Raw genomic sequence first — 12282 nt, 5'->3', positions numbered from 1 at the left:
ACCCCAGTTTTCCCTCAGGCGTAGTTTCGTTCTAGAAACTCTTAGGGCCGGTCATTTAAACGAAGTGTCAGCCAAACTGCGGTTTTATGCAAGTAATGGGCCTACATATTGTCTATAAAAGGTTTGTTTTTATTAACTAAATGTCCTTCCGCTGCTATCGGTTCGCTTGACAATGTTCACGAAAATTAACGTTCGGATAAATGATTCTGCTAAATTCAAGTTAGTTTAGAGCGTGGCTTTGTTAAACAACGACCGGGTGAAACTTTGTTTAAATAACCGGCAATAATTATAATTTCGAATAACGAGATGTCTAAGAAGGCTCGGAGTAATTATCGTTAATATTCTATTCATTCGAAACATTCACTGTCGTACCCAAACCTCGTTCAATAAAAAGAAACACACAAAAATACCACAAGGGATTTTCATTATCGTTTCCAAAGTCAGAAAGTTAGTCCTCTAGTCAGTCATTTATTCGGGCTGTTCACCTTTATCTTGAAGGGACAAATGCACGATTACGCATGAAAAAAGAAAAGAAAAAGAGCTGCTACTTTCGGTGCTTATGAAGTTACCATCGGCCCTTAGTCAGCAAATGCTTTTTTTTCTTTTCTCAGTCAATCGCCCTAGTTTCCCATGATATATTTGTTCAAAACGTCGCAGCTGAAAGACACTATATCCAAAGCGGGTTTGGCCACCAGACTATTAATGTCAATTTGTCATCCACTATATATCCATGTCAGTTTTCTCCCTCCACGACTATCCTCGTGTTTTTCTGTTCTATATTTCCAAAGCTAGCGCTGCCAGAGAAAACGACACAAAATATTGTGACGTAGGTGCGATAGTTTGATAGTCTTAGCTGGTTGTATTTTATGGTCGCCCTGCTATCTAATCCGCAGTTTAAATCCACTCACCTCTATTTTTGTGCGGTCACTTAGATGATCAGTAGTTTACTTTATCAAGAAATCAAGGACCTCACAGCGATTACTTCCAATTTTTACATGAGATCCCCTAAGTTTAATTTCGTGCTTATATTATTTGTAGGAGTAACAAAGCGTAAATTGCGACAACATCATAAGGGATGATAAACAAAACAACACTTAGTGACGCTCATCAAACAAAATCATTAATCCAAAACATCTCGCAATTATGTTAAGCCTTTGTCCATGTTTTCAGATAGATGATCAGGCTTTTGGGGTTGGTGGATGGAGGATCGAGACAGTCAGACATATTTACAGCACAATGAGACGACATTAGAGGTTTCAATACTATTCATCTAAATATGGAGTGCCTGATAATCAGCCGTGCTAAAATAAGGCAAGCAGCAACTTCCTCATATTTCACAGACCGAGGGCTCACGTAAATATGATTAATCAAAAAACCAAACAATCAGATTTCCGTTCCGGACCTCTCTCTAGGATAATCTCGATTTGTGACCAACAAAAAAAAAAAAGTCTTTGTTTTTGTCTCGCATTGCTGTCTGAAACACGTCGAGTTCACATATGGATAAAGCGTGTAGTTTAATTTAATAAGGTCAAAAAGACCGTAAGTCTTGGAAATACCGCTCACGTCAGTTCAGTAACATGCAAAGACTTCTAAACATTTGAGGACCAGGGTATAAGCATTTTTGCGCTCTGATTGCAAAGGGAATATACTGAGGGAGAGAGACGTCAATCACGATCGTCCGAGAATTATCTTCTTGCAAATTTGAATGGGAAAGGAATAAGTGTGTTGTCTCTTACTCTAACCAATATGTTTTCTTAGCAAGGAGAGTCACACCAGCTGCTGGCTACGTACATGGTAATAGTGGACAGTTGAGACAAATTTATTAAGGCGTTCATCTAACCTATTTCTGTTGGCTTCGTTTTATTTTGAGTTTGAATGAACACCATTACAAGGCCGGCCATGGTAGTAACGGAAGGTGTCCTAGGACTCGCTTGTTGTTGTTGGGCATTTAGATGGGTCCCTCTACTAAGGGAGGAAAAACGCTTCACACACCTTACAGGCTTCTATCTTCCATTGTATCTTATTTCTATCAAAGTTCCAGATCGCGCTTCAGAGGCTTTTGAATTCGCAGTCCGTAAAAAATTGCCAAGGCTGCCAAAAAGTACAGGTGTAGACTTTACAGAAAAAGAGAAAAAAAATCCTCGAGTAGGGAACCTCTAGCTCAACGGCATGGAAAAGGGGAGTTTTAAATACAGACTTAGCAAAACTTGGAGAGTTTCCATCACAATATTAACAAGCAAGGATGACGATGAATTGTAGATATTTGTCACGTTTCTAACGACCCATGTGGTCCTATGAACCTTGGTGGTTGCAATTACGTGATCAAGAGACTAAATTAGATAAATGTTATTTAGGGTCGAACGGGTTCTAACTTTTCAATCACTGAGAAAACTTGCACGTCAGTTTCTTTAAATGTCTGTTCCTATTTTTCCAACGGATGCTTAAGATATTAGGATGCTTAAGATATTAGGAGTATCATGAGGCAAAAATGTATCTGATTAATTTGCTAAACTACAAATTATTTGTCTGCAAGCAGATACCTTTAAATTTGTTGTGTCTCTGGCTTTGATTACGCCTGGTACTGAAAAACCGACTTGAGATAAATGTGGTTTGACCTTACTGAAATAAGTGGGGCTCAGCCCATGCCCAACATATTAACGATATCCTCAATCCTTGGACGATCCTCAGGATCCCTTTTCAAGCATCTCTTTATCATTTCTTGAAGCGCTTGGTTTGTCACCATTTTGACTTGCTCTTCACGCCTTTCACGATCTGGCGATTCCAAGATGCACATTTGACACAGAAGAACACCAAAACTGTAGATATCCATCTAATCAAAACAAGAAAAAAAAATCCACTGACTTACTGTTAATGGACAAATAAGCCAAATTGTGCGCATTGCTAAATCTACAACAACTCTACTATCACAAAAACGTCAAGGGTTAAACTAATAATAGCTGAAAAACTAAAGATAACGATTTTGAGGACTATTGACGAAATGTAACTATGCTCCAGTAGAGGATTATTTTAACGCCAAAAAACCTCAAAATATTTTTCTGCATCTCAGCAAATGGCTTTGGGTCCGAAACCATGCAAAGCACTTGATCGCACCCCACTCACGCCCCATTTACATGGTCTCAGGTACCCGAGACAACCCTTCCCCGAGTTACCTTGGGCGAGCTAACTTTTCACCTATTTCTTTAAAAAATTTAGCCGACCATTTACGTTAGGTTGTGAACTCGTCTCGGGTAGGCGAGACAACTCGGAGGGTGAGTTGTCTCACCTCGGCCGCTGGGGTATCCCTGGCAGGATGGACAACTTTTCCTCGTGTAAACACCTTGTTTCGCCTACCCGAGACGAGACGACTCGAACAGAAAATGCGCACGCACTCTATAACCAGAGCCCGTGCGTATTACAGCTTTTCCTTTCATGTCGCACGCCACGCTGTCAAATTAGAACCTGGCCTGGCTGAACGAGGGTTTACAGATGTCAGCTTTCATATAAACGCTCTGCAGAATTGCTTCTGGAGGAGGGTTGTCTCGGTACCCGAGACCATATAAATAGGGGCTTCAGCCGTTCAAACCGAACGATCATTGTGATATCTGGGTTCAAACCGTAGGGTACATTACACTGTCTGCTAAATTACAAATTATAACCAACCTTCACGGTTTGCCTTGAGCTAACTGTCTCTGGTGCACTGTATAGCATATCACCTGGAGCAGTTGACATGGTTTCCTGCTGGAAGGTGGTAGCAATTGAAATTGTCAGCTTTCCTCTCCATTGTGGACCTTGTAGCCAAAGCAACACATTGGCACTGCTGACGTTCCGGTGGACAATTGGAGACGGTAATTTGTGGTGGAGGTAGTTCAATGCCGCAGCTACATCTTGAGAAATAAAGGAGATTTCTTTTTCTGAGAGAGATCGCGAGGCTAAAAATGATTCTAGACTTCTTTCCATGAGTTCTGTCACGATCAAAGGAAATCCTTCGTCGCGAGTTGCTCCAATGAACTGGAGTAAACAAGGGTGGCGGCATCTTGAAGCCACGTCTATCGTTTGCTCATACAAACTTCGGCTGTCAAGAGAAAGAAGAGTCTCGTGGATCTGCTTCACGGCCACGGCAAAGCCATTGTACTTGCCCCTAAAGACCAATCCCAATGATCCTTTGCCAAGCCAGTCACCTGTCAGCTCAATTTGTTCACGTGGAATGATCCAGTCAGGTATCTCTCGACGTGGTTGTATGCTGCTCGTCGTGTGCAGTTCATTTGTTTCTTGGCGTATTTCCTTTGACTGATCTTCATCTTTAGTTTCTATAACAGCACTTCTTAGCATTTGCTCTATCTCTCCAATTGATGGCTTATCGTCTTCCATTTCTGACTGGGGGTCGAACAAGGCCTCTAGTTCAAAACTAATTTCCTGCATATCAGGTCGCTCCCCAGGGTCTGGCTGTACGCAACGTTGTATGAGGCTTCGAAACTCTTCATTTTTCACTTGGGATATTTGTTCCTCTCGACGGTCAGGATCTGGAAATTTCCGCGTGCACATTTCACAGAGAAGAACTCCAAAACTGTACACATCAATCTGATGACAACAACATCAAAATCTGATCATTTTTCTTATTTCTTACAAAATTAACGCAGTAGCGGACAAGCAAAACAGCGTACACTACTTACCATGCAAGTGACCCGACATTATTTGCTACATATTAGATAAAATCTGTTGTTTTTTGTATCAAAGCCTCTTTAGCATAGCCCTAACTGCAAAAGGCTAATCGAGGAAAAAGGGTTAGGTGCAACAAAATTAGGATGTTAACCAGAAAGTGTTAATTTTCAGAAAAAATCATGTCTCCAGAAATAGCATTCCCGATTTCACTCGTTTGGTCATACAATCCTTTTCATAACATTTTCCCTTTTAATTGCACCTCTTGTCAAAATAAATCAACATGGAGAAGTGAGTAGTCTCCTTCGCAGCGGCAACGCTTCCCTCGAAAGAAACGGCTGCTCACATTCGAACCACATTGCCTTCCCGATTTTAGCCAATCACAGCAAAAGTTCCATTTTCTGGAACTGTCGCGCGCGAAATTTTCTGAAGATGATTCGACCAATAATACTTCTCGTTTTATCGTTCCACGATCTCCTGAGGTTACAAAATCAAGATAGTGGCTCTTAATGAAGCTTTTCTTCAAGCATCGTCAAATTTCAAAATCGCAGGCTTTAATTCTTACCAGAAGCTTGCGATTCAAAAGTTTGTCGTCCAGAAGCAAGATGTATTGGTAAACCTGCCCACAAACTCTGAAAAATCTCTAATTTATCAAGCTCTCCCTATCGTGTTCGTGTTTGTGTAATAATATCGGTGATGACGTAATCTAATTAGTATGAAGCACGTGGGTAATGCTGTGTAATGTATATAGGGCGAGTGTGCGAGAGAATAAAGGTAGCGTGGCAATGCGGATTCTGTGTGCTCTATGAGTTCCCTACAAGATGCTAAATTTGGCGATGAGTGGTAGATTTTATACAAACATCTTGTATAAAAGAAGAATTTTTGAGGCCTTTGCTCGGATCGTTGACGGCACCGGTAAAGTTTGGATTCCGGCAGCTCTACTTTGCTCTCGATGCTCATCTCCAGCATTATGCTCACGCTTGGCTCTTGGCCTCCCTTGGAAAGATTCAAGAATTTCCCTCTTCAGCTCTAAAAACTTTTCAGTTGCTTGTTGAAATTTCAGCAGCCGCTTGTAACACACAGCTTTGCATATAAATAACTTGCTGCTCACATAGCAGCTGATATCGAAGTCCAACGAAGATCTGATTATTTCCACAAAGTTATGGTACTATTTCCGAAAATAAATACTCTTTTTTGGGCTGCTGAAGGCGAAGAACACGTGAAACACTTTGAGGTTTCCTCCACAACTTTTTTGGCGTTTCACTCGCCATACCATGCGGCTGAAAGGTAATCTCACATAAACTTCGCGCGAAAATTACATCACTCGCAGTACCCTGACTTAATTGGTTGTTTGAAACACAATGGGAAAGGAATGTGGTTCGAATGTGAGCAGCCGTTTCTTTCGGGGTAGCGTTGCTCGACATCCCGAAAGACGGCTGCGAAGGAGACTACGAAGTGAGTGGAGTGTTTAAAAAAATTTTGTTGGAGGTTGTGATTTCAAGACAACAAGCTCATTTCCTCGACAATCACTTACCTTGATTGTCTGTTTGTCTTCTGTAGCAGCTTCAGGAGCACTATATACCCGTGCTCCCGGCCCAGGTGTCATTCTTTGCTGAATAAAATTAGCCGAGCCATAATCTGAGACTTTTCCTCGCCATCGCCGACCATGACGCCATAGCAACACGTTAGCACTACTGAGATCGCGGTGGATGATGGGTAAGGGCTTAGTTTGGTGCAAGTAATTAAGACCGAGTGCTACATCCAAAGAGATGATGTAGATCCCTGGAACAGAGAGAGGTTGAAACTGGGGGCCTAACGACGCTCGTAGACTGGTTTCCATTAGCTCTGTCACAAGCAGAGGAGTTCCTTCATCGTTTGTTGCCCCAATAAACTGCAGCAAACAAGGGTGGCGGCATCTTGAAGCAACCTCCATTTCTCTTTCAAATGAGGATCTGGCTGAAGGGAAGCGAATCAAGCTGTGAACCTGTTTCACGGCTACTTTGCAGTTTCTGAATCTTCCCAGGAGAACTTTTCCCCACGCACCTTCCCCAAGTATCTTATCTGTTAAGAAAATCTCGTCGCGAGAAATGACCCATTCACAGGACTCTTTTGGTCTGCCATCTAGAGCTTGTTGAATTGTAGATAAAGACTCTTCCAGTTCTTTCATATGTTCATCTTTTGCTATTGACTCTGCTTCCAGGTTCCTTACTTGCTGTTCAGCAACCTCCCTAGCTTGTGTTACTTCATCTAAGTCCTCTTGGAGGTCTTTTAGCCTTTCCATTAACTGATATCTCTCTTCGTTCCCACTTTCTCTCACTTCGTCTAAGTTTTCTTGAAGGTCGTTCAGCCTTTTCGTTAATTGATCTTTCTGTTCACTCCTACTTTGTGTTACTTCGTTTAACTTTTTTTGGAAGACTTTTTGCGTTTTCATTAATCGAACCTTTTCTTCCTCCAATTTTCTTCGTTGCTGGTCAAAGGCTGCCAAGTGAGTATCTGCAAGATGACAAGTGATGGACGTTTTATTTAATGAGTAATACAATGCGTTGCCTAAAAGACAAACAGTTATATCAAGAGAAAATGATGCTGAGTACTCCGGCTAAGTGTTGAGCTAGGCGAAAAGAGATAGCGCAACCTCAATCGCAAAAAACTAGTGATGTCTGATCGTTCAATTTGGTCGAGAAACCGTCGTTAGAGCTGGGAGAAAACTGAATAAATTTCAGAGTCTCTTTACATTTGAAAATGACATGTTCGTTGTGTTTTCATATTATAAGCTTTGTATTAATGGAATTTGTATATTCATGCAATTCAGCCTTAGATGGCTGCCATATGGATTTAATTAAAGCTCTACTTTACCTTTACCTTACTTACCTTTTTCAGACAACTGCTTCTTGAGGGCTTCGTTTTTCTCAACTAAGGTGTTGGTTCGTCCTTTCTGCAATTCAAGCTCCTTTTCCAGTTTTTTTCGTTCTTCGTCTTGTCTGACAGACCTACATTCTGAGATTGCAAAAACGTAACAGGGATTGTCGGTAGGGAGGGGATGGGGGGAGGAGAGGTTCAATAACTGGGATTGTCAATAGGGAGGGGATGGGGGAGGAGAGGTTCAATAACTAGAATTGTCAATAGGGAGGGGATGGGGGGAGGAGAGGTTCAATAACTGAGATTGTCGATAGGGAGGGGATGGGGGGAGGAGAGGTTCAATAACTGGGATTGTCGGTAGGGAGGGGATGGGGGAGGAGAGGTTCAATAACTGGGATTGTCGATAGGGAGGGGATGGGGAGGGGAGGTTCAATAACTGGGATTGTCGGTAGGGAGGGGATGGGGGAGGAGAGGTTCAATAACTAGAATTGTCGGTAGGGAGGGGATGGGGAAGGAGAGGTTCAATAACTGGGATTGTCGGTAAGGAGGGGATGGGGGGAGGAGAGGTTCAATAACTGAGATTGTCGGTAGGGAGGGGATGGGGGAGGAGAGGTTCAATAACTGGGATTGTCGGTAGGGAGGGGATGGGGGGAGGAGAGGTTCAATAACTGGGATTGTCGATAGGGAGGGGATGGGGGGAGGAGAGGTTCAATAACTGGGATTGTCGGTAGGGAGGGGATGGGGAAGGAGAGGTTCAATAACTGGGATTGTCGGTAGGGAGGGGATGGGGGAGGAGAGGTTCAATAACTGGGATTGTCGGTAGGGAGGGGATGGGGGAGGAGAGGTTCAATAACTGGGATTGTCAGTAGGGAGGGGATGGGGGGAGGAGAGGTTCAATAACTGGGATTGTCGGTAGGGAGGGGATGGGGAAGGAGAGGTTCAATAACTGGGATTGTCGGTAGGGAGGGGATGGGGGGAGGAGAGGTTCAATAAAAGTATCATGTTATCTTAATTTCGAAGCATATGGGGAAACTTTATGAAAACATTATTTACCAAATAATTTACTTTTGAGCGAGACATGTTGATTCGAAGCTTAAAGAAAACTATCAATAAACAGTCAAACAATACGATGAAAACTCATTTTCTTTTCAAATTTATAAGTCGCTTCATCATCTGAATGTTTGTTTTTCAGTTTACTTCCTGCTTCATGTCACATACCTTTCCATCGAACTTGAATTGGTAGTAAACCTACTCAAATAGTACTTACCGTTTTCCGACAACTGCCTCTCAAGCGCTTCGATTTTTGTACTTAAGGAGTTGATTTGTTCTCTCTGTAATTTTTAGCTCATTTTCCAGTTTTTCCATCCTAGATTAACGTTTTAACTCCCATGAGAGACCAAGACAGAATTTCTCCTTACAATACCAATACAATATCAAGCAGACAAGAAATGAGAATAAAGAAAAATATCGACTAAGGAATTATTAGTTGATCCAATGCCAAATTCTCCAAAACAATCTCATAAAAAATCATATGTTAGACAGTAAGGAGAATTCCTAATCAGGTCTTGGGAGTGAAAGGATTACGTAAATTTTTTATCAAACAGTTTTGCTTCACTTTTTAAGCTTAAGCAGTGTAAACTCACTTCCCCCTCAAATTCATAAGTCGCCACATCAGCTGAATGTTTGTTTTTCGTTTTACCTCCTGCTTCATTTCATGCATCGTTTTATTGAACCCTCTAAAATTCTTAAATTATTAGTATTCCTACTTAAAAGACATATTTGCTTTGTTCCTTACCTTTTTCGTACAACTGCTTCTCAAGGTCTTCTTTTCTTGCAGTTAAGTTGTCTATTTGTTCTCTCTGCAATGTTAGCTCATTTTCCAGTTTTTGACGCTCTTCATCTCGTCTGGCAGCGGACCTAGATTCTGACCGTCTACTTCTAGGTCTCCCGTCAGCACCTGAGATTAAAATAACGTCAGCTGGATTGATCAATGGTGAAGGGGGAAGGAGATCCTTTTTAACCGCCTCCCGGTTAGTTCAATTGGCTAGAGCGCCGGATTGTGTTATGCGAGAGGTCGAGGGTTCGAGCCCCGGACCAATACTCATGGATTAATCAATGTTGGAGGGGGAAGGAGATCCTATTTGAATTTCCGAACGTGTCAGAAAGTTAATTACATGAAAAAATGGTTCACCAAGTGCCGTTACGCAAGTACAAATAAGAGACGTTAAATTTAAAAACATACCAGAAAGTTCAAACGAAAATTAACCGAAGTGGAGGTAAATAAATACACAGCCATATGCAAACATACCATCGGAAATTTAATCGGTAAGTGCTAATTCTGGTAAGCTAGACAGAGAGAGTTAAATCGCAAGTTATGCTACTCAGTCATCCACGTGACCTACACTTAGTATCCGACGATTGAAATGATGTCTTAAATAGCATTGCACATACCTTCTGTAGGTGTCCTTGGTCTCAAAAGCTCAGCCTCTGAGTAAGTGACCCTCCGGCTACTTTCCTGAAAGCAAATCTATACTTAACCCTTGGTTTCACTAACAACTGGGTTTGATGACATCAATGAAGTGTTTTGCAACTTGTTTTGGTTTGATCTGAAACATACGTCCCTTCTTATGTGTTTTCAGTTCCTGTGCGGCTTTGTTCTTAAGTTTTTTGTTTATTTTGCCGGCTGATGTTGAATTATATTTTTATAAAGTTTAGATTTTGATATTGAATGATTCAAAACCTTTGGAGGGGATTTAGAAAAGGCCAAAGGAAACATACAGGTAAAAGTGATGATGCAATCTTTAAAGGCAACTCGAAATTCATATTTCGTTGAGTTGTGTATAAATTTGCTATCTGTGAGTTCAGAATATTATAGGTCATCACAGCATCAGAGCCAGAAATCCTAGGACTTTATATCTTGTGAGGAACTCAGACTTTTTCTTCTTCTGTGTTTACACAATCGACGAAATGGATAACAGCCTTCTTTACCCTCTAACTAGATAGACGTAAAGGCTTCATAATGGGCTGCTATAAGCACAAACACATCAAGAGTAAATAATTTGCATCTAACTGATTACGATCCATTTTTTCACAAAGTTACGACTACAGAATCCAACTTGGAAGACATCTCCAAATTTCTCATAAAGATTCTGCACGTTAAGTCAGTAGACGCTCTGAGGTAAACTGAAAAGACCGTTCAGGGGAGATAAATGCATTTATTTCGCCACACGATCCCTAAGATATCATCTGTTACAGATCATATTATCGAAATGAAAACCAGTCAAGTCATCAAGCATGTTACAACTGAATGCTCGTGAGTTAACACGCAAGAGAAAAATGCGAAATGAACTCAAATAAGATGTAGCTTGTTTCGAAAATCATCACCATGTTAGAAACTTTACAGCTTGGATTAAAACGGTATACAATTTGGATCTACGCGATAAATGTTCGATTCGTGTTGCGACAAGCGTCTCCAGTCTTTGTAATTTTCATCCAGTCAAAACTCTTGAGGTTTAACCTTTAAGCCAGCCTAACAATCATGTGTTGTTTTTCCATTTTACGCCCGTCTGCTTTGTATTATCAGTAAAAAAAAACGATGTCATTACGGTGTGATTGCTATTAGATATTTGTTATGAAAACGCATGTACCATTAGTTACAACTTTCCTGCAAAAAGTGTAACCAGAAGTAATTAATTCTAATTGGAGCCATCGTTCTTCATGAGTTGACTTATAAATTTTACTTCCTGATTTGATTCTCTGGTTGTCACGTTTCATGTCCACCAACAGAACAAAAACTATCATTCGGAAACCTTTCGCTGCTGTTTAGTTTGAAGCACTGAGAGACGTAATTCAAAGCACCTACAGCCGTGACTGCTTCAAGATCTGATCTCCCAGACTAATGGAACGCAGCTGACGTAGAAACGCTTACTGTCTTTATCAGTGGAAATCGGACTTACCCGTACTCTTTGTCGGAATAACCGTAGTCGTTCGTCTAGAGAAATAATCTCCAAAAGCACTTCTGCTAATTCGTCTGAAAGGAGTTCTGACTTATCGTCGAGGCCCTCGACACAGCTCTTATCGAAGAAGACTTCTTTGCGATCGGCCACAACGAACCGCGTTTTGTCATTTGGATCTTCCTGGAGTATCGTTCCTCTTTCTAATTCTTTGCCTCGCAACTGTTTAGAAGCATGGTAAACATGTTTCTTAAAGAGAGCGCATTCCCTAATATTCTTAAGGAGAATGTAAAACAGAGTCATGTTGAATTTGTTAGTAGCATCGCAAACGTTATTCACATGATAATGATAATTTTCAGTCAATACACAAGTGACAATCTTTCAAAACACAATACTGACGCCGTTAAACGACGCTGTATTTGGGGAGGGGGGGTGGACTAGATAAAAGTATGGGTAGAGGAGTGGCGGGTCTCAGAACCGTGAATCACTCGATCACTTTGGGCCTTATGCCTTTGGTGAGAGGAAAATCGTTCAGAGAGCGGCAGTTCTTTACAAGCAGTCTTGGTGAAAAACTGCCTGGTTGAAAAAGCTTTGAATTGAAATAAACAGCGTTGGCAGTTTCAGTAATGGTCATGATCATTCCAAGAGTTCGAGTCATTTTCGATTGATTTCTTGGTTTAATCAGTCGGCTCAAGCCCGCTCGGAGGAACCGTTAATCAAAATCGTTGATCTTTTCCCGGGAAATTAACTACGCGCTAATCGTGAGTGGTCGATCGGCCTCCGTGAGGAATCCCATTTCGGGAAATTAACTACGTGC

The 12282-nt window shown here is 41.4% G+C and overlaps 1 protein-coding gene across 1 annotated transcript; it reads right to left on the bottom strand.

The window, feature by feature from the left end:
• Window positions 1-1834: 1834 nt before the first annotated feature.
• LOC111335217 (uncharacterized) lies at window positions 1835-11892 on the bottom strand. The gene is made up of 7 exons (XM_022941078.2): window positions 11469-11892; window positions 9964-10027; window positions 9308-9469; window positions 7525-7650; window positions 6191-7149; window positions 3661-4578; window positions 1835-2830 (listed from the first exon to the last, which is right to left on the bottom strand). Exons 1-7 carry the CDS (start codon window positions 11766-11768, stop codon window positions 2636-2638), a joined length of 2724 nt encoding a protein of 907 aa, XP_022796813.2. The 5' UTR covers window positions 11769-11892; the 3' UTR covers window positions 1835-2635.
• Window positions 11893-12282: the final 390 nt, after the last annotated feature.

Source organism: Stylophora pistillata, chromosome 3 (genome assembly GCF_964205215.1).
Source record: "Stylophora pistillata chromosome 3, jaStyPist1.2, whole genome shotgun sequence".
Taxonomy (NCBI): Eukaryota; Metazoa; Cnidaria; class Anthozoa; order Scleractinia; family Pocilloporidae; genus Stylophora; species Stylophora pistillata.
This window is presented reverse-complemented; position numbering and strand designations above follow the sequence as displayed.